Source organism: Podarcis muralis, chromosome 8 (assembly GCF_964188315.1).
Source record: "Podarcis muralis chromosome 8, rPodMur119.hap1.1, whole genome shotgun sequence".
Taxonomy (NCBI): Eukaryota; Metazoa; Chordata; class Lepidosauria; order Squamata; family Lacertidae; genus Podarcis; species Podarcis muralis.
This window is the reverse complement of record NC_135662.1, coordinates 59,827,979-59,855,256: the sequence shown is the minus strand read 5'-3', so window position 1 is coordinate 59,855,256 and position 27,278 is coordinate 59,827,979. Positions and strand designations below refer to the sequence as shown.

At 41.5% G+C, this 27,278-nt stretch overlaps 1 protein-coding gene and 1 long non-coding RNA gene across 12 annotated transcripts in view; one reads left to right on the top strand and one right to left on the bottom strand.

Moving 5' to 3' along the window:
- Positions 1-23,869, bottom strand: part of KIF13A (kinesin family member 13A) — a 73,220-nt gene extending 49,351 nt beyond the window's left edge. For 2 of the 11 annotated variants that reach the window (XR_003707671.2, XM_028737621.2), the window contains exons 1-6: positions 23,033-23,869; positions 21,541-21,634; positions 9,285-9,297; positions 6,925-6,985; positions 5,085-5,177; positions 3,293-3,473 (exon numbers count right to left, since the gene is read on the bottom strand). Coding sequence is in view for 10 of the 11 variants with exons in the window: in XM_028737621.2 (XP_028593454.2) it covers positions 3,293-3,473; positions 5,085-5,177; positions 6,925-6,985; positions 9,285-9,297; positions 21,541-21,634; positions 23,033-23,087 (497 nt within the window). In the remaining variant the exon portion in view is untranslated. The remainder of the gene's footprint in view (positions 1-3,292; positions 3,474-5,084; positions 5,178-6,924; positions 6,986-9,284; positions 9,298-21,540; positions 21,635-23,032) is intronic. The other 9 variants (XM_028737620.2, XM_028737624.2, XM_028737615.2 and 6 more) reach the window with 7 other exon arrangements.
- On the top strand, positions 22,599-26,358 carry LOC114600867 (uncharacterized). Its single transcript, XR_003707677.2, has 2 exons — positions 22,599-22,937; positions 24,533-26,358. It is a non-coding gene; the product is annotated as an uncharacterized LOC114600867 (long non-coding RNA).
- Positions 26,359-27,278: the final 920 nt, after the last annotated feature.

Below are 27,278 nucleotides of genomic sequence, written 5' to 3'. Positions count from 1 at the left end.
AGGTGACGTCTCTACTTCTCAAGATGCTGTCTAGGCCTGTCATTGCCCTTCTCCCAAGAAGCAGGCGTCTTTTAATTTCGTGACTGCTGTCACCATCTGCAGTGATCATGGAGCCCAAGAAAGTAAAATCTCTCACTGCCTTCATTTCTTCCCCTTCTATTTGCCAGGAGGTGATGGGACCAGTGGCCATGATCTTCGTGTGTTTTTTTATGTTGAGCTTCAGACCATATTTTGCGCTCTCCTCTTTCACCCTCATTAAAAGGTTCTTTAATTCCTCCTCACTTTCTGCCATCAAGGTTGTGTCATCTGCATATCTGAGGTTGTTGATATTTCTTCCGGCAATCTTAATTCCAGCTTGGATTCATCCAGCCCAGCCTTTCGCATGATGTATTCTGCATATAAATTAAATAAGCAGGGAGACAAAATACAGCCTTGTCGTACTCCTTTCCCAATTTTGAACCAATCAGTTGTTCCATATCCAGTTCTAACTGTAGCTTCTTGTCCCACATAGAGATTTCTCAGGAGACAGATGAGGTGATCAGGCACTCCCATTCCTTTAAGAACTTGCCATGGTTTGCTGTGGTCGACACAGTCAAAGGCTTTTGCATAGTCAATGAAGCAGAAGTAGATGTCTTTCTGGAACTCTCTAGCTTTCTCCATGATCCAGCGCATGTTTGCAATTTGGTCTCTGGTTCCTCTGCCTCTTCTAAATCCAGCTTGCACTTCTGGGAGTTCTCGATCCACATACTGCTTGAGCCTTCCTTGTAGAATTTTAAGCATAACCTTGCTAGCATGTGAAATGAGTGCAATTGTGCGGTAGTTGGAGCATTCTTTGGCACTGCCCTTCTTTGGGATTGGGATGTAGACTGATCTTCTCCAATCTTCTGGCCACTGCTGAGTTTTCCAAATTTGCTGGCATATTGAGTGTAGCACCTTAACAGCATCATCTTTTAAAATTTTAAATAGTTCAGCTGGAATACCATCACTTCCACTGGCCTTGTTATTTGCAGTGCTTTCTAAGGCCCATTTGACTTCACTTTCCAGGATGTCTGGCTCAAGGTCAGCAACCATACAATCTGGGGTGTACGAGACATCCATATCTTTCTGGTATAGTTCCTCTGTGTATTCTTGCCACCTCTTCTTGATGTCTTCTGCTTCTGTTAGGTCCTATCCACTTTTGTCTTTTATTATGGTAATCTTTATACGAAATGTTCCTTTCATATCTCCAATTTTCTTGAACAGATCTCTGGTTCTTCCCATTCTGTTGTTTTCCTCTATTTGTTTGCATTGCTCGTTTAAGAAGTCCTTCTTGTCTCTCCTTGCTATTCTTTGGAAATCTGCATTCAATTTCCTGTATCTTTCACTATCTCCCTCGCATTTTGCTTGCCTTCTCTCCTCCGCTATTTGTAAGGCTTCGTTGGACAGCCACTTTGCTTTCTTGCATTTCCTTTTCATTGGGATGGTTTTCGTTGCTGCTTCCTGTACAATGTTACGAGCCTCCATCCATAGTTCTTCAGGCACTCTGTCCACCAAATCTAAATCCTTAAACCTGTTCGTCACTTCCACTGTGTATTCATAAGGGATTTGACTTATATTGTATCTTACCGGCCCAGTGGTTTTTCCTACTTTCTTCAGTTTAAGCTTGAATTTTGCTATAAGAAGCTGATGATCTGAGCCACAGTCAGCTCCAGGTCTTGTTTTTGCTGACTGTATAGAGCTTCTCCATCTTTGGCTGCAGAGAATATAATCAATCTGATTTCGATGCTGCCCATCTGGTGATGTCCATGTGTAGAGTCGTCTCTTGTGTTGTTGGAAAACCGTGTTTGTGATGACCAGCTTGTTCTCTTGACAGAACTCTATTAGCCTTTACCCTGCTTCGTTTTGATCTCCAAGGCCAAACTTGGCAGTTGTTCCTTTTATCTCTTGATTCCCTACTTTAGCATTCCAATCCCCTATAATGAGAAGAACATCCTTCTTTGGTGTCACTTCTATAAGGTGTTGTAAGTCTTCATAGAATTGGTCAATTTCAGTTTCTTCAGCACCAGTAGTTGGTGCATAAACTTGGATTACTGTGATGTTAAAAGGTCGGCCTTGGATTCGTATCGAGATCATTCTATCATTTTTGAGATTGCATCCCAGTACAGCTTTCGCCACTCTTTTGTTGACTATGAGGGCCACTCCATTTCTTTTACGGGTTTCTTGCCCACAGTAGTAGATGTGATGGTCATCCGAACTGAATTCGCCCATTCCCGTCCATTTTAGTTCACTGATGCCCAGGGTGTCAATATTAATTCTTGCCATCTCAAACCTACCTATTATTAAATTACAATCATATTCTTAAATCTCCCCTAACAGAAAATATGGATTCGCTGAGTCTTGCACTATTCCCACACTTCTTGTGGAAGTGAATTCCATAGTTTAAGTATGTTTGTTCAAGAAATACTTTACTTTGTTTGCTTTCAGCTTCATTTGATGCCAACCTTTAGTATCATGAGAAAGGGAGAAAAACTTTTCTCTATGCACATTTTCCACATCATGCATAATTTTATATACCTCTATTATGTCTCTTCTTACTCACATTTTATCTAGCTCATAAGCCCCAAACTTTAATACACAGGACAATGACAGACTCCCCCCCCCAAAAAAAACACCCACACACCATGTTCTCTTATTCATTTCTGCTATTGTACAGATATCCAGTTACCATAATAGCCACGGAGCAGTAAAAGTCACTCCCATAGCTCATTTTGTTCACACTCCATGAAGTAAATTCTGAAAACCAGGTTCCTTAATGACCACCAATCATAGATGGTTGGCATTTCACTTTGGTAAATATAGCTCTCTCTAGTAAGAGCAGACTAGTTCACACTAACACATGGAAGTGACAGATGATAACCTTATGGGACTGACTGGATCTGCTTGATGGGTGGTGATGTGCTATTTGAAGCATGCAGATAAAGAGAGCTGAATCTCCTCTTTCCTCCCCCCACTCACTACTATTAATTCCAAAGTTGACCCCTCCAAACATTTTTATCTCTACTGAGCTCCGATAGCAGAAGTGAGCCTGGTTGGTGGTTGGGAGAGAACTCCTGGAGGAAAAGGGTTGCAAGTGGGAATGCTGTTGTCAGAAAAGGTTTCAGTACAAACTCTGGTCCTTTAAATCACAACCTTCACACACATCTGAAGCACAGTCACATTTAAAGCAATCATGTATAGTTTGGGTCTCAGTGCACAAAATATACTCTCATTCCTAACCTGTTGTGTTGATCAACATTGAAAACAAGTTCCTTACCCTTTAGGGTCCAGTAAATCTCTGACCTTCTCATTATAGATTTCCATATAGGACACTTCAACTTTAAAAGTATGTGAATCATTTTCTTCTGAAGTGATTCTTTGAAACAATGCACAGCAGAGCCGTGGGATCAGACCCAGCTGTTCTGCATTGCCCATCATTGAGAAGGATTTTCCAGAGCCTAAAACAGAATATAGAAAAGAAACATGTATTATAAAAGCTCTACTTGCATTTTCAAATTATTTCCTACAAAAAGTGAAGGCAGTTTGCATGTAAGTCAATGGAACATGCAATTAAGGGTTCTCCATGCAATTAAGTATTTGGTTTGGCCTAAGTGCTGGATTTGACCTGGGAAGAGGTCTGTGAGGGGCAGGTTAAGAGGTCCCACCTCTGGCCTACAACATTAGCAGTGGCCTACAGTATAAGGGCTGCTGGAAGCTGCTCTCTCAGCACAGCCCTGCAACCTACAACAGGGATGTTACAGTGAACTATGTCACAGGATTATTATATACTACTCTCTCAGCCAAATCTGCAATGTAGATAACGATTCTCAGCTTCATCCCAACAACCAACCTTCCATAGGGATCTCAGATTATTAGCCTTCAACTGATGGGTCAGAATCTATTATCAGGTCACACAGCCTGATGTAAGGTGGGTTGCGAAAACATCACAAACACTCTTTAAATATATGGCAAAATATTAAGAAATGGGTCCCCAAATGTATGTTTGGATTAAAGGTGGGTCCCAGGTCTGAAAAGATCAGAAACTACTGCTCTAGACAATACCATAAACTACTTAGAGGCTGAACTGCAGCATATAATATGAACTACACTGCAGGACTATCCTAAGCCATTTTTTCATATCTGCAAACCTTAGGGTTACTCTGAGCATGCTGACGCCTCTTCTTTTGTACACAGGTGGTGCAATTTTGACTCTAGCTCTACAAACACAAGGCAACTCACAATGGCATTAGTGTATACGATGATGACAGTACAGATTGCTTTCTCAACCTCATCTGTCCACCTTATGACTGTCAGGTTATTTAGTTTAACTATTATGTTGTGAAAATATATAGATGCTTCTTTTGTGGAAAGCATATGCAAAACAAGTAAAAGAAAAAGCTGGCACCTTGTCGTCTGCACATAACTTTGTGATTTTTCATCAAATGCATGTCTTGCTATATTTAATAGTGTTTAGAGGAATATTTCAAGTAGAGCTCTCAGTTCCTCTGACCTATTTGCAAGTGTACAAAAATGAACATGCAACTGTCTTAGCACAATAATTGGTGCTCTCCTCTTCTGAACTAAGTTCATTAGATTATACATACACAACCAAAGCATAATAGTTTGAGAAGGCATCTGTATAGTCTCAGATTTCAATGTTGTTATTAAGAACCTGTCTGTATAGAACAGTACTGATCCCACAGTTCAAGATTATCCTTAATGAAACTAGGCTTGTTTTTTCAGATTAAGGATGTGAAGCTTTGTCTATTTACTGATCATTTGTCTCAAAGTCAGAAAGATCTACAACCAGATCCTGAGTATATTTATTCAGGAGTATGCTCTATTAAGTTCAGGTAGATGAACACAGGAAGACAGTCATGAGTGCTATTAGGTTTTGAGTTAAGAGGTATTAAGAGAAAAGTGACTGGGATGTGATGCAAGAGAGAAAATATATGTGGCAAAGGAGAAGTCCAACACTGCACTCAAGGAGAGGTTCGGGCTGAAGAAAGACATTAGTTAAGTGGCACTCCTGGAACAATAAAAAATCCCCACTTGTAAAAACCTCTCACCTGTTTGTCCATAGGCAAAAATGCAAGCATTATACCCCTGAAAGGCCTTCTCAAGAATCCCTTCACCAAGGCACTTGAACACTACTTGTTGACCTACAAAATTTAATACACAATTGAGAAACCAAAGCCTCAAAATTAAATAAACTAAGTTTTATCACTACAAGCAATTTAAAAAGTGAATAATAAAGCAGTTGTGAAAAACTTTGCTTAGATTGCTTAAATATGACATCTAAATCTATATCTAGTTTTTAACACAATGATTTTCTAACCATATCAAAAGTAATTTTTGGCTTGTATCCAATGCATCACTAAGTGTTTCATCGGTGCAAGAATTCCCACTTGCACAACAAGACTTTCCCTTTCTCCTACCCCATGCACACCCCACAACCTCCCCAAGTCTGCTCCAGGGGTTGAAGCCCCAGAAGAGATTTAAGGGGTATATTGGGGGAGGAGAGGGAGGGGAAGTCCTGCTGTACAACCACAAATCCTTGCACTGGCAAACCACTTCCTTAGTGCTGCATTGGATAGAAGCCAGTGCATCCACATTGGCATAAAATTCATCATTTGGTTGAGTATTGGATATATGTGTACTGGTACCAATCACATAGGTTGCAATCACTTGATAGGATCCAGATACAAGTCATGCTGAGAAAAGTCCCACTGATTTCAATGGACCTAAAGTTAGTAATGATGAGTACTGATGTTAATATGTCTACTCCAAGCATGATTTACAGTGCAACCCTGGCCATCTTTACTCAGTGCTGCCAAATTCAATGATACTTACTCCCCCACAAATAAGCTTCTGATTACCATCAAAGTCTGGATTGAACCCTCTATTTTTATCAGTATTGTCTCGAGAGAGCTTGACAGCATTGGGTTGTCCTATACCAACTTATTCTGTTGTAGCACTGCCAGAACAGCTGCTTCTAAAATATTGATCCACTTGTGAGTCTTATGATATATATAAAATTGTGCTGTTTTGATAACTGTCGCTCTGTCTAAACCAGTATTTTCTTTCTCACATGCATACAGAAAGTGGATTATGTTTTTAAATTAAATAATGCTGATAATGTGTCTCCTTAAAACTCTTTTTAAACATTGTGAATGAACAGCACTAATTTGTGCATTCATGAAACATAAAAACTACAGGGCCCAAACCATTTTATTATATAACAAAACTAAAATTGATTTCCCTCCAATAACTAGCAACAAGAGAAAAATAGCTTTGAAATATGGGTCTAAATAAATAAAGGAGAAAGCGCCAGCTTCTAAAAAGCAGGTATTGTCAGCACTTTGAAGTAAGCATTTCAGATGCAGTATTTCTACCATCCAATTAATTTTTCAAGTAATCTGCTTTTAACAGAATCTTTGATGTATTTTAAGTGAATATTTCTAATACGATAGTCAGTTTTCTCTTCCCAGTCCTATTGAGAAGGAAATGTAGAAATGAACACAATCTGGATGGTTTCAGTGTTGCTTCATCCTGCTGTTTCTTTACTGTCTAAAGTCATGAGTTCAGTGTGGGTAAACCAAATAGAATAAATATAATTAGAAAATTAAGATGACTACAAGGAAAGGACAGGGTGTGTCGCAGTGAAAGAATACTCAGACATGCACTAATCAACCCACAGTGGGTTTGTCTACAGGTTCTAAAACACTAACAAAAACCATGGATTTTCTGTCAAGTACATAACCAAATCACAATGGACTTAGAACTCAAAATAAAATTAATAACTTTGTAAACAGAGAAAGCAAGAAAATGTGGGTTCCGTTAAACATGGGGAGGGAAGTAGAATTTTATAAATCATCAGCCAAGCCTTGTAGTAATTACAAACCATACCTGCATATTTTGCAGTATTTGATTCATCCATAGACCAGAAGCAGTAATCAAAGGCAAACACCTGCATATGAATAGAAAAAAATAAATTAAAAACTTCCAAAAAGTATGAAAACTCACACCATTTTGAACAGCAAACGCAACATTTGCAATTTGCAAAAGAAACCATTTATATTCAAATGTCTTTTTAAAAATCCTAGATCTTTCTGATTATTTGCAGTTAGTTTCTTCTTATATGAGGTACTAATTAACAACTTGTTAGTGGGCTTGGAAAGTGACCATCAGCAGCAGTAGCAAAAGTAATCCACAGTTAATTGTGGCATGCCATGACATACAAACTGAGCCATTGTGGACCACTCCCATAGCCTTTGATCATTGACCATGTGGGCTGGGGTGTATGGGAGTTGCAGTCCAAAGTATCTGGAGGGCACTGGGTTGGGGAAGGTTGCAACAAACTTTGTTGTTGTTGTTGTTGTTTAGTCGTGTCCGACTCTTCGTGACCCCATGGACCAGAGCACGCCAGGCACTCCTGTCTTCCACTCCCTCCCGCAGTTTGGTCAGACTCATGTTTGTAGCTTCGAGGACACCATCCAACCATCTCATCCTCTGTTGTCCCCTTCTCCTTGTGCCCTCAATCTTTCCCAACATCAGGGTCTTTTCCAGGGAGTCTTCTCTTCTCATGAGGTGGCAAAAGTACTGGAGTCTCAGCTTCAGGATATGTCCTTCCAGTGAGCACTCAGGGCTGATTTCCTGAAGAATGGATACGTTTGATCTTCTTGCAGTCCATGGGACTCTCAAGAGTCTCCTCCAGCACCATAATTCAAAAGCATCAATTCTTCGGCGATCAGCCTTCTTTATGGTCCAGCTCTCACTTCCTGAAACTGTTCTTAACCTGAGGTACCACTTTAGTTAATGGGGCCTCCCGCTGCTGCCGCACCACTGCCATGCGATTTCTGTTCTCATCCTGAAGCAAAGTTCTTAACCCAAGGTACTATTTCTGGGTTAGCGGAATCTGTAACCTGAAGCGTCTGTAACCTGAAGTGTCTGTAACCCGAGGTACCACTGTATGTTGTATATATTTAATAAACATTTTAAAGTGCTTCTTGCCATATCATTCTCTGTATGCACACTCTTTAAATACATTAAGAGGATAAAATTACTCAAAATTCATGTCAGTTGTGAGGTTCAGGTGTTTATTGTCTAAAGGTCTAACCTATTTCCCATCTTTTCAGGCTGAAAATGTATCAGAGCCAGACATAATGCAGGAAATTGGGCATTAGCTCTCCTGACTATCACTTTTTTAAAACACACAACATTTTCTTAAATGCAGCTTTGATGGGCTCCAATTTTTATCGGAGTACTGGCTCTAGGAAAATAGTGTTTATTCCTCTGCAGTATTTTCTAAACTAAATTCCCCCAAGCTGCTATTAGCCCTACTAGAGGAAAAATACAGGTATCTATATATTTCTATTATAGCAGGACCATTTTAGGTTTTGAAAACTGTGCAAAGGGAAGGGTTAAAAATTCCTTCCTCCTAAACTCATGCGTCAATAAAAACGGGAAATCCACTTTAAAGCTGTTTAAAAAACAAAATTAGTGTTGGGAGATCTGATCATGGATATCCTATATATTGTGTTTGACCCTCGGCTACCATTCTCACATAGAGGAGGGCGTGGACATACCGTATTTTTCCGTGTATAAGACTAGGGTTTTTTTTTACCCAAAAATTAGGTTTGAAGCTTGAATTGAAGCTTGTTTTATACATGGGTAGTGCTGAGGACTCAAAATTTCTTAATTTTGAGTCCTCAAAAACAGGGGATGACTTATACATGGGGGTGTCTCATACATGGAAAAATACGGTAGTTACTAAGATTATGTGAGCCTGACACTTCCTAGTGGAAGATGGCAATCTGGGATGGAATTCAACATCACACTAAGGTGATAGTTTCATTCATTTGAGACACTACTTCCTACACATGCAACCTTGGGTCCCAGATCTACACCACATGTATGTTACCACTGGGTCAATGAAATATGAAATGACCCTCAGTAAAATGTATATAATTCTGTATGTATGCCTGGCAAAGCAGGTCTGCTTAACATGCACCTCAGTCTTATGTGACTGTCAAAAATTCACAGTTGAATGTATCAAATTCATATTACAGAGACAGACCAGAGCTGACAACTTCCAAACTTTTTCTCTGCACCAGGTTGTAGAAGAAAATTAGATAGAAATAATGCAGGTTCTAAATCCCATTAGAAAGCAAAGCTATTGAACTGAATGTGGAAAAGCATGCTAGATACTGTAAGCAAATTATCTTTATTTTGATAAGGAACAGTATTTTAAAAGATCAGTCACTTACCTTAGGAGACTTTCTGAGGAATAGAAATACAGCAATGGCAGAAAAGGATTGTCAGTATATCATCCACAGATTGGAAAGCATTAAAAAGAAAGGGAATATATGGTTAGTGCCTGAAACTATTAGAACACTCTGTATACACCATAAATTATTCTGGTTGGAAAGATCAGTGAATTCAATATTTAATGACTTAGGAAAGCAATAATTTTTTCTCTTCCAAAAATAATGCATACTAACAAGATTTTAAGAAGAAACACACCTGTACAACTTACAGGAGAGAATGCAATTACAGTATTAATTCAGGAATTCCCCCCTTCATTCCCATGTTGTTGTTTAGTCATTTAGTCATGTCCGACTCTTCGTGACCCCATGGACCAGAGCACACCAGGCACTCCTGTCTGCCACTGCCTCCCGCAGATTGGCACTGCAAAGAACAGTGCTGGAAGGAAGAGGTGGTTTCTGCTTTTCTTTCACTGAGCAAAGTATGATGCTATTGCCCATCAGTTGATGAGCAGTTGGGAGTATGCCTTGTTCAGAACTCCATTTTGCTAAGGGAACTCTGAAAAAAGTCAGCATTTTAAAAGGAAGGCTTTCTTCCCTTACCTCCCCCAGCAGGAAAGGGGGACTGAAGGAAAGAAAGAATTCTCCCTTTCATACCCCTCCCATGCTGCTGCTTGAAGTGGCCTGCACATGGACCTTCAAAGAGCACTGTTGGGAAGGGGAAATGGTTTCCATCAAACAGAAGCTGCTTCTCCCTCTTTGAGCAATTTGCACTCCTCTGGCGGGAAGCACACCTTGTTCTATCAAACTGGAGCCCACTTTAAGTTCCTGATTGCTCTTTTGAAACCCCACCCTTACCTGCCCCACACCTGACTAAATGTATGACATCAGGTGTAGGGTGGGGGGCAGGGACATGGCTTCCCAAAATGGCTTTGGAGGCCAAGTGGGAAGGCCTGGTGGACCAGGTTTGCCTGGTGGGTCAGAAGCTCCCATTCTAGTTCTATACTTCCATATGATGTAAGTATCCAGAACTTCCCACAGCAAGTGCTGGTAGTTCCTGAACAAAATAGTGTTTTTCTATTAGATGGAAGGTAAATTTCACGTTGCTTGATTGGCAGAGACAAAGATACTAATTTTTAATGAAATTTAAAATTATATTAAATATAATTTCCATAGCTTAGTTAGGGGACATAAAAATGTAAGTGCTGGATAAATTATTAAGAGTGTTGGGACACCAGGATTCAAATCCCCACTCAGCCATGAAGCTCACTGGGTGACTTTAGGCCAGCCACCATCTCTCAGCCTAACCTACTGCTACCTCACAAGGTTGTTGTAGGGATTGAGATGGGGAAAATATGTGCAGCATCTTCAGCTCCTTGCAATAAACCAATAAAATAAAATATATATATTTTGATGCAGATGTCAATCTTCAATCCCATCTGAGGCCACTAGTTCTTCAAATAAGTAATTGCACATAATTAGAGAGCTGCATAAGGGTGAACAACTACACAATCAATTTATGACTTGTATGTACAGCATATAAGCAATATTCTTTTGTGGTTTCTAATTGAGATTGCAACATATTGCAAGCACATTTACTACAGTGTGTCATGCTTTGGTCAGTTTTGATCAAACAGCAGTCAATTTGCTCTGCATGCATCCATTGCGATCTTAGGCAGAACTGGTTTTCTCTGTACATAAGACTGTGCATGGTAGCTGGCTGAGACTGTTTCAAAAGTATGTGTTGTGACATGTCATGGTACCTTTCTACTGTCATTAATACATTGTATTCAGCTGATTGGATTTACTGGGCTAGTTATCTGTTGGGACTGTTCTATTTACCTTGGTTGTCCTAAGATGCTAGCATGTTTAACTGATATAAAATCTATTTGGTTTCATTTTTTAAAAAGTGACTTGTATGTACAAAACTGCCTTCACAGAACACACACCACAGGCAGAAGTTTTGTATCACCTCAGAACAGACACTTAAATTAAGCCAAATCAGCTGAAATATCTAGTGAGATATATGAATGCATGGACCAGCCTTTAATGATATTTCCAGAAACGGTGTTATAACCACAACAGAAGAAATAAACATTCCAAGTCTCATGTTTCCACACAACAATCTCAATTTCCTGAGCGATAATGGAAACAACACTTCATGTGTTATTCCGGATAGACACAGTGACTAGGAATTCTGCACTGACAAAGCAGAAGCATGTGAGAGAACTGCTTGAGATGAGCAAAACTGCTGTTTAGACAACTATTTCAATTACATTCACATTAATAAGCTAAATTCACTTTTACTGGTGGTGGAGTGCCAACAAAGGCTTGGTCTACTATTTGTCTATTCTTATACACTGAACATCTGAAAAACAGGATCTAAATGAGGAATGTATTCTCTAGTGGGATTAGATATCTATCTATGTAGGAACTATATCTGGATGCAACCACAAAAGGAGCAACCACCATAGGTGCCAACTCAAAGTGGTTCAGACCCCTCTGCCCCCGCAAATGTTTTGGCAGGCTGGGGACACCCAAAACTGACTGTGTTGAGCCACCTCAGCCTCCTTCTCCACCACATGAAAGCACAGATAAGGCACCCAATCACACACCTGTCTCCCAGGGTGCCCTCCCTCTGTCCGTCCTTCCTGCAACATTCCAGGGGTGGGCAGCCTCCCCAAATATTTTATTCAAGTTGGTGCCACTGACTTCGTCATAAAGCATATACTTTTCATGGACAAAATCCCAGTTCCTATATATATAAAAAAATCTTAGGCAGCATGATCTAATTCAGTATATGGCTGCTTCATAAGTTCAAATAGCATAGTTGATAGCTTGAAACTCTGAGTAACCATTTTCTATATTTATAAAAGCTTTCCACCAAAAAAGATATGACTACTACAAAACTGAAAATGCTTTCTAGCAGAACAATGTGAAGCTAACCTAAGGGCAAATTTTCCTGGTATAGTGGCAGCTTCCTGTGTAACTTTGTATAAATCAAGGATGGGTCAATCAAGGTCAACCAGTAGACAGATTATTCTGCCTCAGTGCCTAAAGCCTCTCTTCCCATTGTTATTATTAAACACTGCTCATTTTACACATGCATAGATGTGCATGTGTGTGTGCTGTGAAGCAGTAAACCTCCAAGTTGTGTATGCATGTGGAACTGCTTTCACAATTTTTGAAATAAATATCCCACCTTTATCTCTTTGATGCCTGCTTGGGCATTTCCAATCTATCTCTCACTTTCAGATTCCTATTTTGGGAATTTGGGGCAAGCAGCTCAGCAGTGGAGGTGTAGAAAGAAAAATAATGTATCTGAACCATGTAAGCAGGTGGGGCTTTCCCAGTGCTGGACCAAATAATAGTCCAAGCAAATGTGCACAGCACTACTGAATTTGCTAAAAACCAATGGTAGATATCTCAACAGTAGAAAGTTTCATGTGTACAATGTATTGCCCTCTGGTCCCTGTCTCCTCAGTGCTTCTTTCATGTTGTCCTCTGATGCTTCATCTTCTATGTGCTTGCTGTCCTAAGTTCTGTGTCCCTACCTCTCATACTTTCTGCTTTGTTGCCTGAGTTTTGTAAATTATTTGATGGTATGTTAAAACCTGCAGCCTCAATATATACATTTTATACATATTACTTCAATTGTAGTCTATATCCTGAGTTCTGTTCTGCATGTGTCTTGAGATCCCTGTGAAGATTTGCTGACATGGTCAATATGCTGAAATATGTGCATAATACCAAAATTATACAGGACCAGCTTACCTAAAAGACCATCTGTCCATCTACACACCTATTTGATTCCTACAGTCTGCTAAGGAGGCCCTTTTGATGATGCCATACACTTTATAAAACAGCAAACTATTTTTCTTTTGGCTTTTGCCTGGTCACTATTTCTGTTTGTCACACACAATCAGGCAAGTGCCTAGTTATGCCTGAATTTCATCAATATTCAGCAAGACCTAATGCCAAGACTAAAGTTGTACCAATGGCAATATACTTCACAACATAGATCACTCTGTTCAGTTGCACACCCAGTGTACAATCCATCAACAGCACAATGCAGATTGCAATGGATAATTTATATACTATTGTCCCCTGAATGTGGAATAAGCACATTGATTCTTATTTACCCAACATCCTTAGTTTCATCCCTCTATATAAAAAGAAGCACATAATTCAGGCTATGAGAGATGGCAGAGATTAAACAAAATCAGCTAAGGAGCTAGATCTTACATACGAAGAAAACCAAAAAAGGCTTCCTATGCATTTCTACAGCAAGCATAAAAATAATCTCCTTCTGGAAAATACAGAAACAAGCCAAACTACACAAAAACAGAAAGGATAAATAAAAGAATACATCTGTACACTTACTAGAGAAGCAAATCCAACTGAAATAAAATGGATTTGGACTTCCAACTAAAAAATGGATAGTACTACATTCCATGTTCAGTTATGACAAAAGTTCAATTCTACAGCAGCTCTTCTGTTTTTGTTCAGCAAATATCATTTTTTCTTGCTCCAGAGTGACTAGTGTGTTGCCTTGACACATATACTAAGAATCTCAACTTTCACAGTAACCCTGAAAGGCAATAAAAAGTCACGGAAACCACAAAAAGAAAAAATCCAGTTGTGGTTGCAAAAAACAAAAAAGAATTTTTGAGATATTATATATGAGGAATTGAAAAAAATGTTTAAGCAAACTTTCATAAAGAAACCAGAAGCCTCCCTCTTAGGCATTTTATATTCAGATATTTCAAATTTAAAAAGAGAATATTTTTATATGCTACAACAGCAGCAAGAATATTAATTGTCATAAATTGGAAAGGAGAAGTAGTACAAACAAAAGAGGAATGGCAGGATAAATTTTTTGAATATCTCAAACTGGCAAAAATGATGGAGACACTTAGGAGATAGCCAAACCAAAAGTTCAAAAAGGAGTGGGAAATTTATAAAGAATATTTTTAAAAAACAGTGCCTTCAAGTTAAAACCTGGACATGCTTCGATTAATTTTCGCAAACCACAATATGGATTATAAGTATAGTATTCAGATAACAGAAGAAGTGATGAAATGATTAAAGAAGCAGTTTATAAAACAGATAAGACAGACCCGCATTCAGGAAGATGGAAGTCTATTGGGTAAGATAAGGAATTGGGAATTAAGAACATGGTGGCATAAGTTCTTTTGTAAGAACGTATGGATTTATGGATGGTGTTTTTTTGTTTTGTTATTATATCGTTTGTGTGTGTGTGTGTGTGTGTGTGTGTGTTAAGTTAAGTAAGAAAACTAATAAAAAGCATATTAAAAAAAGAAAAAGGAAAAAATCCCACTGTGAACTTTTTTTATGTTCATAAAACATAACAGTGTTTTATGTATGGAGAGCCAGTGTGGTGTAGTGGTTAAGAGCTGTAGTCTCGTAATCTGGGGAACCGGGTTCGCGTCTCCGCTCCTCCACATGCAGCTGCTGGGTGACCTTGGGCCAGTCACACTTCTTTGAAGTCTCTCCGCCCCACTCACCTCACAGAGTGTTTGTTGTGGGGGAGGAAGGGAAAGGAGAATGTTAGCCGCTTTGAGACTCCTTAAAGGGAGTGAAAGGCTCTTCTTCTTCTTCTTCTTCAGTGCAATCCAAACCACATTTACCCCTAAGTAAATCCTGCTGAATTAAATGGGGCTTAATCCCAGGTAAGTAGGGTCAGGATTGCAGCCTGAATTATTAGTGTTACATCCAACACTGCCTATGTACTTGTACAATGGACATTACCTTTCTTTCTTTCCTTCCTCTTGCAGCCTTCCACAATCTGCTCTGAGAGGATTTTGGATATGCATGGGGAAGGAGTCTGCAGGGTGGTCTACACCCATAGTCTTGCTTTGAGTTTTTTCTTTTAAAAGCTTTCAGCTCTGATTAATAATTCTGAAACTGGTATTATGTACTAGTTTGGGTTTTTTGTGCAATGAGAACAATTCATCTAATAGTTGCAACCATTTTCATCAATTTTTAGAGTACCCCAGAAGACTAATGGCAAACTGCATGAACAGAATAAAAATGTGCAATTGAATTTTTCATAGTCCCTATTTTCACCCTGCAATGAAAGAAGGCATTTTCTCAATGTTATTTTATGGGTGTATACAGCAGCATGTAGACAGTATAAATATTTATATCTGGTTTGCTTAATCTTTTCATCAAAAATGAGTAACAAAGTAACAATTAATGCAAACAATAATCCTGAAGGATTCACAAACTAAAAATGTGTTTTGTAGGACATGAGGATTTTCCAAATGCAGAGGCTCTTGAGCACTAGAAGATGCAGGAAATGGAAATTAGGCAGGGTTAAATATATATTTAAGCTATGTTTGCAGCAGCCCATTTCTTCCTGGTGAAGGTAGGTGACACTTCATCAAATCTATGCATTCCTTCATCTCTCTCTATAATAAAAATTAAGTATGTCATAGTGCAGCCACCATTACAGGATTTGTAGTGCTGCATTACAATCCTGGATTTGCATTAAGTCCGAGTGAGATAAGGGAACAGAAGTGAAGGAAGGTTGCACAACAACAGTGGCCATAGCATGGAAACAAAAATGGAAAGGCAAGGGGGGGGGGGGGAGATGGTTTAAAACAAAAGTTTGAGTAAAGCAGGAATGGAGGGAAATGAGAGGAAACTGGCAATTTTAAACAATGGCAGAGGTTTAAATAAACTGCTATGGAAGGTTTGAGGGCTCCATATCCTGTGATGTACACATATGGGTGATTGCTAGCGAAAGAAATATGTATTTTAAATTACTACATTCAATAAGGAACTTCCATGCTTAAGAAGACAATGGATGTTACCAGAAGTGAAATACACTGTGTGAAGGACCTATGGAATATCTGAGGGCTCCAAATCCTTTAACTCTCTTACATGAAGCAACTGAGGAATGGAGGAGGGAGAAGTTTGACTATAGCGAGAAGGGAGAAAGCAGCTGTTTCAAACAGTGGCAGGGTAAAGCAGAAGTGGAAAGACACTGAAATGATGTTTTTAAAAAATGGTACAGTGTTGAGTAAAGTATGGATAGAGAAACACAAAAAGGGAAAGTGGCAAAGGTTTGAGTACAGCTAGGCAGACAACAGAAAACCAGGAGAAGGGAGAATGGAATGGAGTAGGAAAAGGACATGGAATGCAAGCTGCCATAATGAATAGGAAAATCTGCACTGCAACAATTGCAGTTGCAAATTGCAGTTGCAAATTGCCCTGGTAGAACTATAATTTGCTCACTTATTAAGCAACCATTTGATAATACTTTTGAAATTCTGTACACACAAATTTCTGATTACAGTGGAACCTCGTGTTACGTACCGTCCTCCTTGCGAACACTTCGGGTTACGACTCTGCTAACCCGGAAGTAGATGCTCCCGGTTGCGATCTTTGCTCCGGCAGTGCGGCAGCAGCGGGAGGCACCATTAGCAAAAGTGTGCCTCGGGTTATGAACAGTTTCAGCAGCAGGAGGCACCATTAGCGAAAGCGTGCCTCGGGTTATGAACAGTTTCGGCTTAAGAACAGACCTCTGGAACGAATTAAGTTCGTAACCGGAGGTACCACTGTAGTCCACTTTTCACAAACATGGAGGATGGGAAGTCTTTTCTAAAACAAATTCTATGACCTGTGATCTTCCTAGAAGGTCACCTGAAAAAATACTCCCACCATGTGAGAGTTGAAAGCCACATCACACTACTGACTTCAAAACCAAAACAGTCCAGTAAATATTATTTTACAGCTTCACTGCGAATATTTGCCTAAGCTTTCAGTACTAAAGATTACACAGCATTCCACAACTAAGAAAGGGGGGTGGTCCACCAGAGATGTATTAACACAAGGGGGGGGGGGCGTGAAGCTCTTGGCCTTATTTTACACAGATGGGGAGAGCTTGGAGGGAGAGAAGAGGGCAAGATAGGAAAACAAGGTCAAAATGAATGGAGAAGGGAGAGCCCTCTACAAGCAACTGGTTCAAACCTCTGGCAAGAGTCATCTATGCTTTCCCCAGTGGCCCAGTAAATGGGTAGGGATGTAGTTACCAGACGACCCCGGATTTGCAGATCTGTCCCCGGAATGTCCCTAGATTTGCAAATCTGTCCCTGGGAAACGTGGCAGCAGCAGCCTCAGCAGCCCAGAGCCAGCCTGTTAGCGCAGTTGGCTCTGGCTGGCTTCAGGAGCTGCTCGCTGCCATGGCGCAGGAAAAATGGTGGGCGCCAAGTTAGCAAGCAGCTCCTGAAGCCAGACAGAGCCAACTGCACTACCAGACTGGCTCCTCCTGGGCAACGGCCACCCGCCCGTGACTCCCAAGCCCCCCCTAATCTGTCAAAACAAAGGGGGAAGGAGATCAGGGAAGGCTCGGGAGTCACTGGCAGGGGGCGCACTGTTTCCCTTTTTTAAAAAAAACCTCTGAGCATTTATGTTTCACAGGGTGCGAAAGAAGGGCTTTGCACCTTTATACAATACGCATACGTGCTTGGGCCCAGGGTCTTTTGCCTCACCATCCCCACTACTGACTCCCTGTTGCTACTCAGCCAAAAAAAAAAAAAAGTGTCCCTGGATTCATTGAAAAAAATCTGGTAATGCAGAATGCAGAATGCAGAATGCAGATCACAATGGAAAGAAGGCTCCCCACCCTTGCACTAAAAACTATGAAGTGCTTTATAAATCAAAATCATATGGAGGTGCATATAGCTACTGTAACATTAAAACTTTAAAGTATCAGAATAGGTCTTTTCTTTTTTACTATTTACTATTTTTTACTATTTACAGTGCCTACGTAACAAGCAGAATGCTAAATTTAAAACTGTTCCACACCTCTAATGATCTGTCTGAACTGCAAGGATAATAATCAGGTATAGGTATAATCAACCCTTCTGTAGCCACATGTGTTAATTATATTAAAAGGTTTGCTAATCTCTCACTAACTACAACATGCTGCATAGTTGTTAACTTTGTAACTAATTAATGAAAACAAGATTCTTGTTAGTTTTCTATTTGTTTCTAAAGTTTGCAAAATTAATGTAATATTTCATTGGATCAACTTTTGCATGCATAGTCATGAAGATTTTCTATTACACAGAAGTATTAAGAAATGGTTTTAACTGGCTTATCACTTGACTGTTTTAATTGATAATGACTTAATCCATTTTAAACACTTAATTATTTATTGTGTCATTATTTTCTTTGCTCTGATATTTGGCCTTGTGTAAACACATAAACTATTTTTTAAAGGTTTTGTGCTCTCAAGAGCTTGCAGATCCCATTACAACAGAGAAATCTCATTTTCTCATTCAAAAACAACATGAAGAAGTCTTTGTCAGAAATCTATTCTCATATTTCCAAATCTGTAGAAGGAATGTGTCTAGTTTCTCTGAACAGAAAAAGAGCAGCTGGAAGTTTACTCATTGATATCTACAGACACATTTAAAAAGTATGCATGATACTTAACAAGAACAAGTGAGAGTTCATTCCACTTTGATTTCATATGTATCAGAAACACTACCACAAACCTGTAACCTGAACTCTGAGGTTTTAATAATGCACAGTTTTAGGAGGATAGTCTACTGGAATAGTATCTAGGTCACTAGCTAGAATGAGATTAGTGAAACACTGCTAAAGCAGTTCATAAATGTTTTTTGTCTATATCTATATATCTCCTACTCACATCAAAGCTAGCACTTCATAAGCTGAACAATAACTTCCACCAGGAAAGGCAATTTTTAAAAGATCAAAATCAGATTTCTTTTTTAGTTTCCTATAGACAAAGACTGTTGTCAGCTGTTATCCTATCTGCTACCTCATGCAGGTAATATTAAGAGCGCCTGCCTAGCTGTTTCTTTCCTGCTGATAATTCCTTTGGATAAAACAGACAACTGGTAATTGTCTCATTTCACTTGACACTCCATTTAGATAAGTTTCAGTCAAGGCTTTTGCAACAAACACTAACTCCCTGGAGTTGGAACCTTTCCCTCCTAACTTCCTCTAAGGCTTGAAAGAAAAGAACAAACCTCTTCAGCTATCATAAATGCCACTGATCTGTTTGCATTGTCATTAACAGCCTTTTTGTTCTTCGACAAAAACCAAAATATATCCACTACACAATATATAAAACTATCTTCCTTCTTCACAAAATAATTTATCCATATTAGGACAATCTTTTTCAATGTGTAGGTGGAAAATTGAAGAAGAAAAGTTAGAATCTTAATCCTAAAGGTGGGTGAAATGGGATGCAACAGTTGCAGGATCCTGATGGAAGTCCAGAAAGAGGTTCACAGATACTATACTGTATCTAAATTCTACAGAGTTCTTCCAAAGGCTTCATGGAAAAGGTGGGTTTTCATGAGGGATTTGATGGAAGAAGGGGACTTGTGGATGACATCTGGGAGGTAGCTTCAGACATAAGAAAGGAAGTGAGAGTGGGCATCATGTTTTTTGGGATGCAGCCAGGATACCTTTGGATAACTAAGGGTCACAAGCAGGGATTTCTTAGAATGCAAGAACAGAGAGATACAGGTTGTAGGGAAAAGTTTTCAAGATAAAGAGACATTTACACAGCATCAGAAAGTGGACTGCAGCCAGCACAGGGATTTAAAAGAGTTTGTACTGTTTATTGATATAAATTATACTTTTAGCATAGACAGTAAGCCACTTTGAGGGCTACTTGTAGGTAGAAAATTGATTATTTATAACTTTTATGTATATGGCAGACAACAACCAACTATATATAATCCAACATAAAAATACAAAACTGTTGTTTTTAAGGGATTTAATATACTTTCAGATTGTTACTTGACTGTAACCTTTGGGATGAAGTGATCAATGAATCTAACAAACATATAGGCATACAGCAACACGGGTCAGTTCAGTAAAATATCTTGTATGTGCTGCATATGCAAATAATCCCCAGTTCTACTCCAATTTTATTGCCACCAAGCCTTGGTTCTGTGCTGTAGAAGACATAAACATGACACCTGTCTACTTTATCTTAAGACTGGAGGCTGCTGTCCACTTGAAATTCTAACATGTCACAAGCTGCACTGGCTGAATCAGTTGTGGCACTTTGTGCTGTTTTAATGGCAAACAGGAGTAAGCCCAGGGCTTTTTTTCATCTGGAACTCACTGGAACTCAGTTACGGCACCTCTCAGATAGGTGTCACTGCCTTATAAGAGAACATGAGAGGTGTTCATGGTGAGTTCCAGCACCTCTTTTTCTAGGAAAATAGCACTGAGTAAGCCTATCTTTATTGTTTAAAAATGAAATTAACCAAGTATGTAGTTTCATACACCTTTATTTCCTAATGTCAAACTTTAAAATAAATATGCCAAATACAGGAATCTGTGCATCAGTTTGCAAGTAAAAGCCCGACAATTAGACAGCTCTTCAACACTATCATATATTCTGCCAACCTTCCTCCGTTCTCAGTAATGAATCCTGCTTCTCAACTAACTGTTTCAGTAGAATAGTACACTGGCACCTATACTATGTGAAACGTTTTCCTATTAAAAAGTAATTACAACACTCAAAGAAGACATTCAGAGTGAAGTACTTATGACAATCAACAGATCGTACCCACCCACCGAAAAAACACAGACAACACTAACTTTTCCTTCTATGTCTCTTCTGAACAACCTCCCTCCTGGCCCCTTATGAAGAAAAAAATCTGATCTATTTTTACAGTCCAGCACATTGGTATTTTGGATATTTTCCAACAATTTTTTTCCAGGCCTTTACAAATAAAAGCCAGATATGATTTAGTTCTTCACTCTTCATTCATTAAAATAAGCAGACTTAATAAAGAATCCAGGAAATACATCTACTCAGCTGTATGTACACTGAAATCAGTAACAATTTTCACTGCTGCCGAAGAATCCATAGTATTCTATCGTTCCTGAATCAACGAAGAATACTACATTGGGGGAGGGGAGTGTGGTTACAAGGTAACTGTACTTAAACCTACAGTGTTTTGATTTCCGACATTCTTAGTAGCTTATTTTACTAGTTTATCATTACTATTCTACATTAAGTCAGAATCCATAACTATTTTTCATGCAACTCAGCACTCAGCTTGTTGAAGGTTAATTGTAATTCTTCCTTTTTTATATGGTTGTGAATCAGAGAAGGATCACCTCCCAGAACTTTTTCCCATGAGTAGAGACAAGTTACAGAAACAGCTGGTGCTTCCTTAACAAAGCACACAAATCATTTATCTGAATTGAGAATATAGATTTGGATGTTTACCTGTTTTCTCCCTGCTTGTTGTTTGAAGGTGGAGGATGCAACACAGTTTGATTCCCTTCCATCTCCACAATGCACTTTGTATTCAGCTCCAGCTCTGAAACATAATGCAACTGAGAATTTCAGAACGTTCCCTTACAAAATGATATATACAGCTCATCCCAAGCCAGCAGGGCTTTTCCTGTTTCTTTCTTCTTGTGTCTAGAAAACAACTCCCTTTTGCTGCTAAGAGTGTAGGAAATGGCATGGGCGTTGCTCTCCAAAAAAAATGTGGGGGAGGGAAAAAAAAGGGGGGGGGGAGGACAATCCAAGAGCAAAAAGTTGGAGACCTACAGATTGACAGAGGCTTTCCACCAGTGCCCAGTCTCATTGCCTGGCTTGTATGTTCTCCGCATGTTACCCATGTGAAATGATACAGCCAGCCATGCACTAAAAGGGTGGAAAGAAGACCACTCTCTTGCTTTCATTAACCACCTTTTGTAACAACAGCTGGCAAGTTAAGGCAACCAAGTCACCCTGAGCGGTGTTGAAAATCTCCTCCGCCCCCCAAAAAGTGACCATGTAAGCCATTTCAGGGCACCATCTCCAAGACTAGGAGATGATAGTGTCAGATCCTCCACTGGAAGTGGGGAAGAGAGAAGAAGATCCACAGCTTTTAGTCAGCTGGGACAGCTCAGTCGGCAGATCATGAGACTCTTAATCTCAGGGTCATGGATTTGAACCCCACATTGGGCAAAAGATTCCTTCATTGCAGGGGGTTGAATCCTTGTGGCCCCTTGCAACTTTATGATAGGTTGCATAGAAGCCAACTCCTAGGGGCCAAAGTCCGTCTGAAAAAAATCCGGTAACTTTACTTGGAAACCCCCATTAAAAAAATCATATACCCCCTCCCCCCAAGTTCATGGGCATTGCCATTCAAACGGTGTGTGCTGTGTCATGTGATCAATTATGCGGGGCGGGGCTCATCTGCCCCCCCCCCCGCTCCATAAATGTTGGCACCCCTGACAGGTTTGAGAAATCGCCCCAAAGCCAGCCAGCTTTCCCCACCCACCCAGCGAGCGAGCAGCCCAGCTCCAAACAGATTTACAAGGAGCCGACGGGGTTTGCCCTCAACTCCACGCCCCTCGCTGCAAGAAAAGGGAGGCTGCGCTCCAGCGGAGAAAACCAAGGGAGCGGGGCTTCATGCTGCTCACCGCGGGGCTCACACCCCGAGCTCCCCGCTCCCGAGACTTTCGCCAGCAAGGGCTAGGCAAGAGCTTTGCTCAAGCCAGAGGGGACACCCTTCCCTTTTCCTCGCCCCGCCGCCAATCCAAGGGAGAGAAAAAAGTTCAACTCTGCAAACAAGTTGGAGGGGCGGAAGGGAGCGAGGGGGAAAGGTGCTTCTGAGGGGTGAAGACGGGGTTAGTGGGGACTGCTGAGAGGCGAGTGTGAGCCATCTCCGTCCCATTATTATTATTATTATTAATAATAATAATATTATTAATATTATTATTACCTCTCCTGTTCATGGGCCGGACTCTGACGGCCACTTTCACCTTCGTATCCGACATCTTCCCTGGCGGCGGCGGAGGCGGAGGCAGCGCCGGGTGTCCCGTCCCCCTCAGCAGCCAGCCAGCTCCCTCAGGGGTCGCCCTGCCGCTTCGCGACGGAGGGCAGAGAAGCGAGAGCGAGTCTCGCTCGCAGGCGGCGCACGGCGGAGCCCGCCTCTCCCCTCAGGACCGCGGCGGAGCCTCAAGGCGAGGACGACGAGGCTCCGTCGGCGGGGGAAGCGCGGCGGCGCCGACGTCCATCTCACGCCGGCGGGGAAGCGGCGAGTCGGGAGGAGGCGTACCGGCACCAAGCGGCGGCTGAGGCGGAGAGAGAGGAGCTTCCCGGGGACGCGGCGGCGGCGTTTCCCTCAGCCTCGCCTGCGCGAAGAGCCCCGCTGCCTTTTCCCACAGCCCCGTGCCTGCTGCTGCTGCCGCCTCCGCCTCCTTCTCCCCATCCCAACCGCCATCTTCCAGCCCCCGCGGCGGCGGCTCCTGCCTTCGTTTCCCTCCCTCCCTCTCTCTCTCCTCAGTCTCTGCTGAGATTCCTGGGTCAGGCAGACGGAGCGAGGGCGGGCGGGCGAGCGGGGGGGGGAGAGGAGGAGGGAAGGGGCGCGTCGGAAAACGACGGAGATAGCCGAGCGTCTTCGGCACTGAGGGGATCGGGAGTTGGGTAGCCGGGAGCTAGGCAGGTCCTCCTAACGGTCATGCGCGAGTTCTCTCGGGACCCTCCGCTCGCCAGGAATAGGAATTCGCGCAAGCGCAGATTGAAGCGCTGACGGGGAGGGAGGGTAGAGTGTGTTTCAGGCTTGCTTCTCCAGCGGCGGAGGCTTGTTTTCCTCCTGCTCCGCTTCCCCCGCCTCCACCCTTTCGAATTTGGTGTCAAGTTGAAGAGTGGGAGGAGGCGGCAAAAAGCGCACGAGCCCTCCGGGCAGCCGCCGCCGCCTCGCAAGGCTAAGTTTAAGGCAGCAGGAGGGTTGCTGAGGCAGCAATGGGTCGGGATGCGGCCCCGGAGGGAAGGAGCAGGTTGAGATGCAGAGGAATGGGAAGCCAGAGGATGAGAGCTGCCCATTTTAAGGACGATCGCAGCATCTTGAATTATAAAGCTACCCGAGATACTCTGCTCCACTCTGTGCTTTTCACTTGCGCCCTTTCTCAGCACGGTTTAAGAACTGTACTTTTAACATGAATGACAGGGGCTTCCCAACTTTTTGAATCTTTAGCGGTTTAAGAACTGTACTTTTAACATGAATGACAGGGGCGTCCCAGCTTTTTGAGATCTTTAGCCCCCTTCCTGCAACATTTAACCCATTTTTTTATCTTTCTATTTTCCTCCTTTCTCCCCTTTCTCTTTTAAATTTATTTATTGATACGTATTCAAAGAGATCCAAAAAGACATACCCCTTACAAAGTATCATTTTATACTGGTTATATATAATTTCAACACAATTCTCTCTGATTACTCCCAGGCCTCCCCCAAAATGTTTCCTGCTCCGCCAGCTTCCAGTCCCTATATTAAAGTCCTTCCATACAACATGGATTAAATCTTGCCCCACAGAGAAAGGTGGCAAATTCAAAAGGAAAAACTAGGAGTGCATTCAAATGTATTTTCCTTTTGACGATTCAGTCACTTGATAGCGAGGCCTACCCAAGACATTTTGCACCTGAGCTGAATTCCAGAATGATGGACCCCTCGCTCCCAGCCAAGGAAGAAGAGATCTACACTTTATTCTTGCTGAACTTCATTGGGACAATTTGTATCGTATGTTCTTTGGTGTTATTTTTTAAACTGTATATACAGATTTGAGTTTGACTATTGTAATTAATAAAAGTTTGTCTAATTGTTGGTGATTCAGAGTTCATCTACATACTCCGAAATGTTAAAAGCAGCCTTTTAAAGTCACAATAATTTTTGAGGTAGGATCCATCATTGCCCGTATCTTTCTGAGGTCTTGAGGCAATTAGATGTACATCTTTGTAACATCTTTGAACTAATCCAGCAATTGGAATGAATTTGATCTAATCTTAAATTTGCAGTTCTGCACACACGCAGGAGTAAGTAAAGGGATTTAGCACAGGATTAAGCATGTTAGTCACACATTAGTCCCATTTAAAGCAATTGGACAAATTAGTCATATAGCTAACAAGTCCTGTTTATTTCAGTGGAATTGATGACTAACAGTGCAGACATCTGATAGATCATACATAGATCCTTCTGAGTTTAATGGGGCTTTCCCCAGGTAAATGGGAAGAGGACTGCAGCCTCCTTTAGTCTGGATCCAAACCATTTTGGATTTTGTGGTGCATTCCAGTTAACATGCAGCGCAACAGAAAAGGTACATAAACATGTTTTGATAAATACCTCTGCATGAATTACTTATTTTAATGTTGTTGAATTAAAACTCTGTAGAAAATAACCCTATACTCTCAAAATAGTAAGAAGAAACAATGATACCCCCCCATTCTATTATTAAATCTGACAAAATGAACTAGCTAGTACTAAATTATTCTGGCACCTGCAAAGGTACTTGCTTCTCAAAAACAATGTTTTTCTCATTTGATCCCAGTGCCATAGGCAATGTAGAATTTGTTTTAAGTAGGATGTGAAACAATTTGAAAGCATTTCACATCCAGAGAAATGAGGTTTTACTGATGAGTAAGATGTCATGATAAAATTAAATATTTATTATAACCTTGTTTATCAATGGAAAATTTGTGACTTAGGCACTGGCCCAAACCATGGATTATTTCAGTAAGGGGCAGGGGGGAAAGTGATTTCTGTTTATAAGCAATGTACAATAAACTTATTCATATGCAATATTGATCACATATAGAGAGAACAAAGTTAAAGGCACAGTCCAGCTAAAGTAAAGCATGTTAAAGTTCAATTTTGATTCCACTTGTCTTGACTTTACTTGCCTTGTGCTACAAGCAATGGGGAATCACTGTGTATAGCTTTAAAAGTTGTGTGTTGTTATGTCATCAGAAGGTAGTTTGATAAATATAACTGCATTAACCATTTTGCATCAGGCACCCCTGATTTGCTTAAAGTACATGTTTACTTAAATGATTTCTTTGCTATCCCAGGGATGAAACAACAACAAAGCAATTTTTTGGCATCAAGTGGTGTTGGAAGGAGAATTGCACTGTACCTCTAAACCAGTGTTTCCCAACCTTTTTTGGGCAAAGGCACACTTGTTTCATGAAAAAAATCTCGAGGCACACCACCATGCCAGATGGGGAAAGGTCACTTTTTACTTATGTAAAAAAATAATAAAAAAATAGTAACTTCCAACGAATTCTGTAGGTCTTGTTTCTGAATCATTAAAGCTGCATTTGGGAAGGATTCGTAAGGGCGCGCAGCAACTCAGTCCCACCAACTCCACAGCAGGGTTCTCAGGTTCAGTGAAGGGCTCCCTCAGGGGGGCACATTTATACACCTGGGCTCCCGAAAAGCTACCGCAAGAGCCCTTCAGGAGTTCACATAGCGCAGGCCTGAAGGCTGCAGCTTCCCACTTAGCATCCCGCCAGAGGAGGAAACCTCAAGTGGTCGACCTGTTTTTTCCCCCTCCCGCCTCCCTTTTGGAGCGCAGAGTTTTGAAGGCCGGCATCAACTCCGTTTTCCCGGATACTTCCCGCTCGAACCGAGGGCTGGGTGAAGCAAGGGCGGCGCTGCGCGTTTTACCTCCACGGCGCAGGGGCTCTGGCTCGCCTTCAGCCACCGCACGACAGCGCTGGCTGCCACTTCGTCCTGCAGCAACAGCTCCAAAACAGCCGCCATGCCCACCTCTCTCCTCCTCTAGCACTACCGCGCGGGCGAGCCTCCGGGGCGGGCGCACAAGGAGCGTGGGCGCCACCCCTTGACGCCGTCCCAAAAGCCGCCAAAAAGCCCTAAAAAAAGAGGAGCAGCAAAAAAAAACACACCACACACGGGGGGCGTGTTCTAATTCACTTCTAACTCCGGGTTAGAGCGCAGCACGTGGAGGATGGGTGGGGAAAGAGAGAGGAGGCGCACTGATAGAACGCCAGGCACGGGGGCTGCCAGGGAGAGCCAGCGCGCGCCCCACCCCGGACGCTCGCGGCCACCGCCGTCCCTCCCTCCCAGGGAAGGCGGGATTAGAGCAAGCGCCCGGGCAGCAAGAAGCGCGCGCGCGCGCCGGCCCTGCCCTGGATCCCTCAGAACCGCCAGTCTCTGGGAAAGTGGGCGTGGCTTCA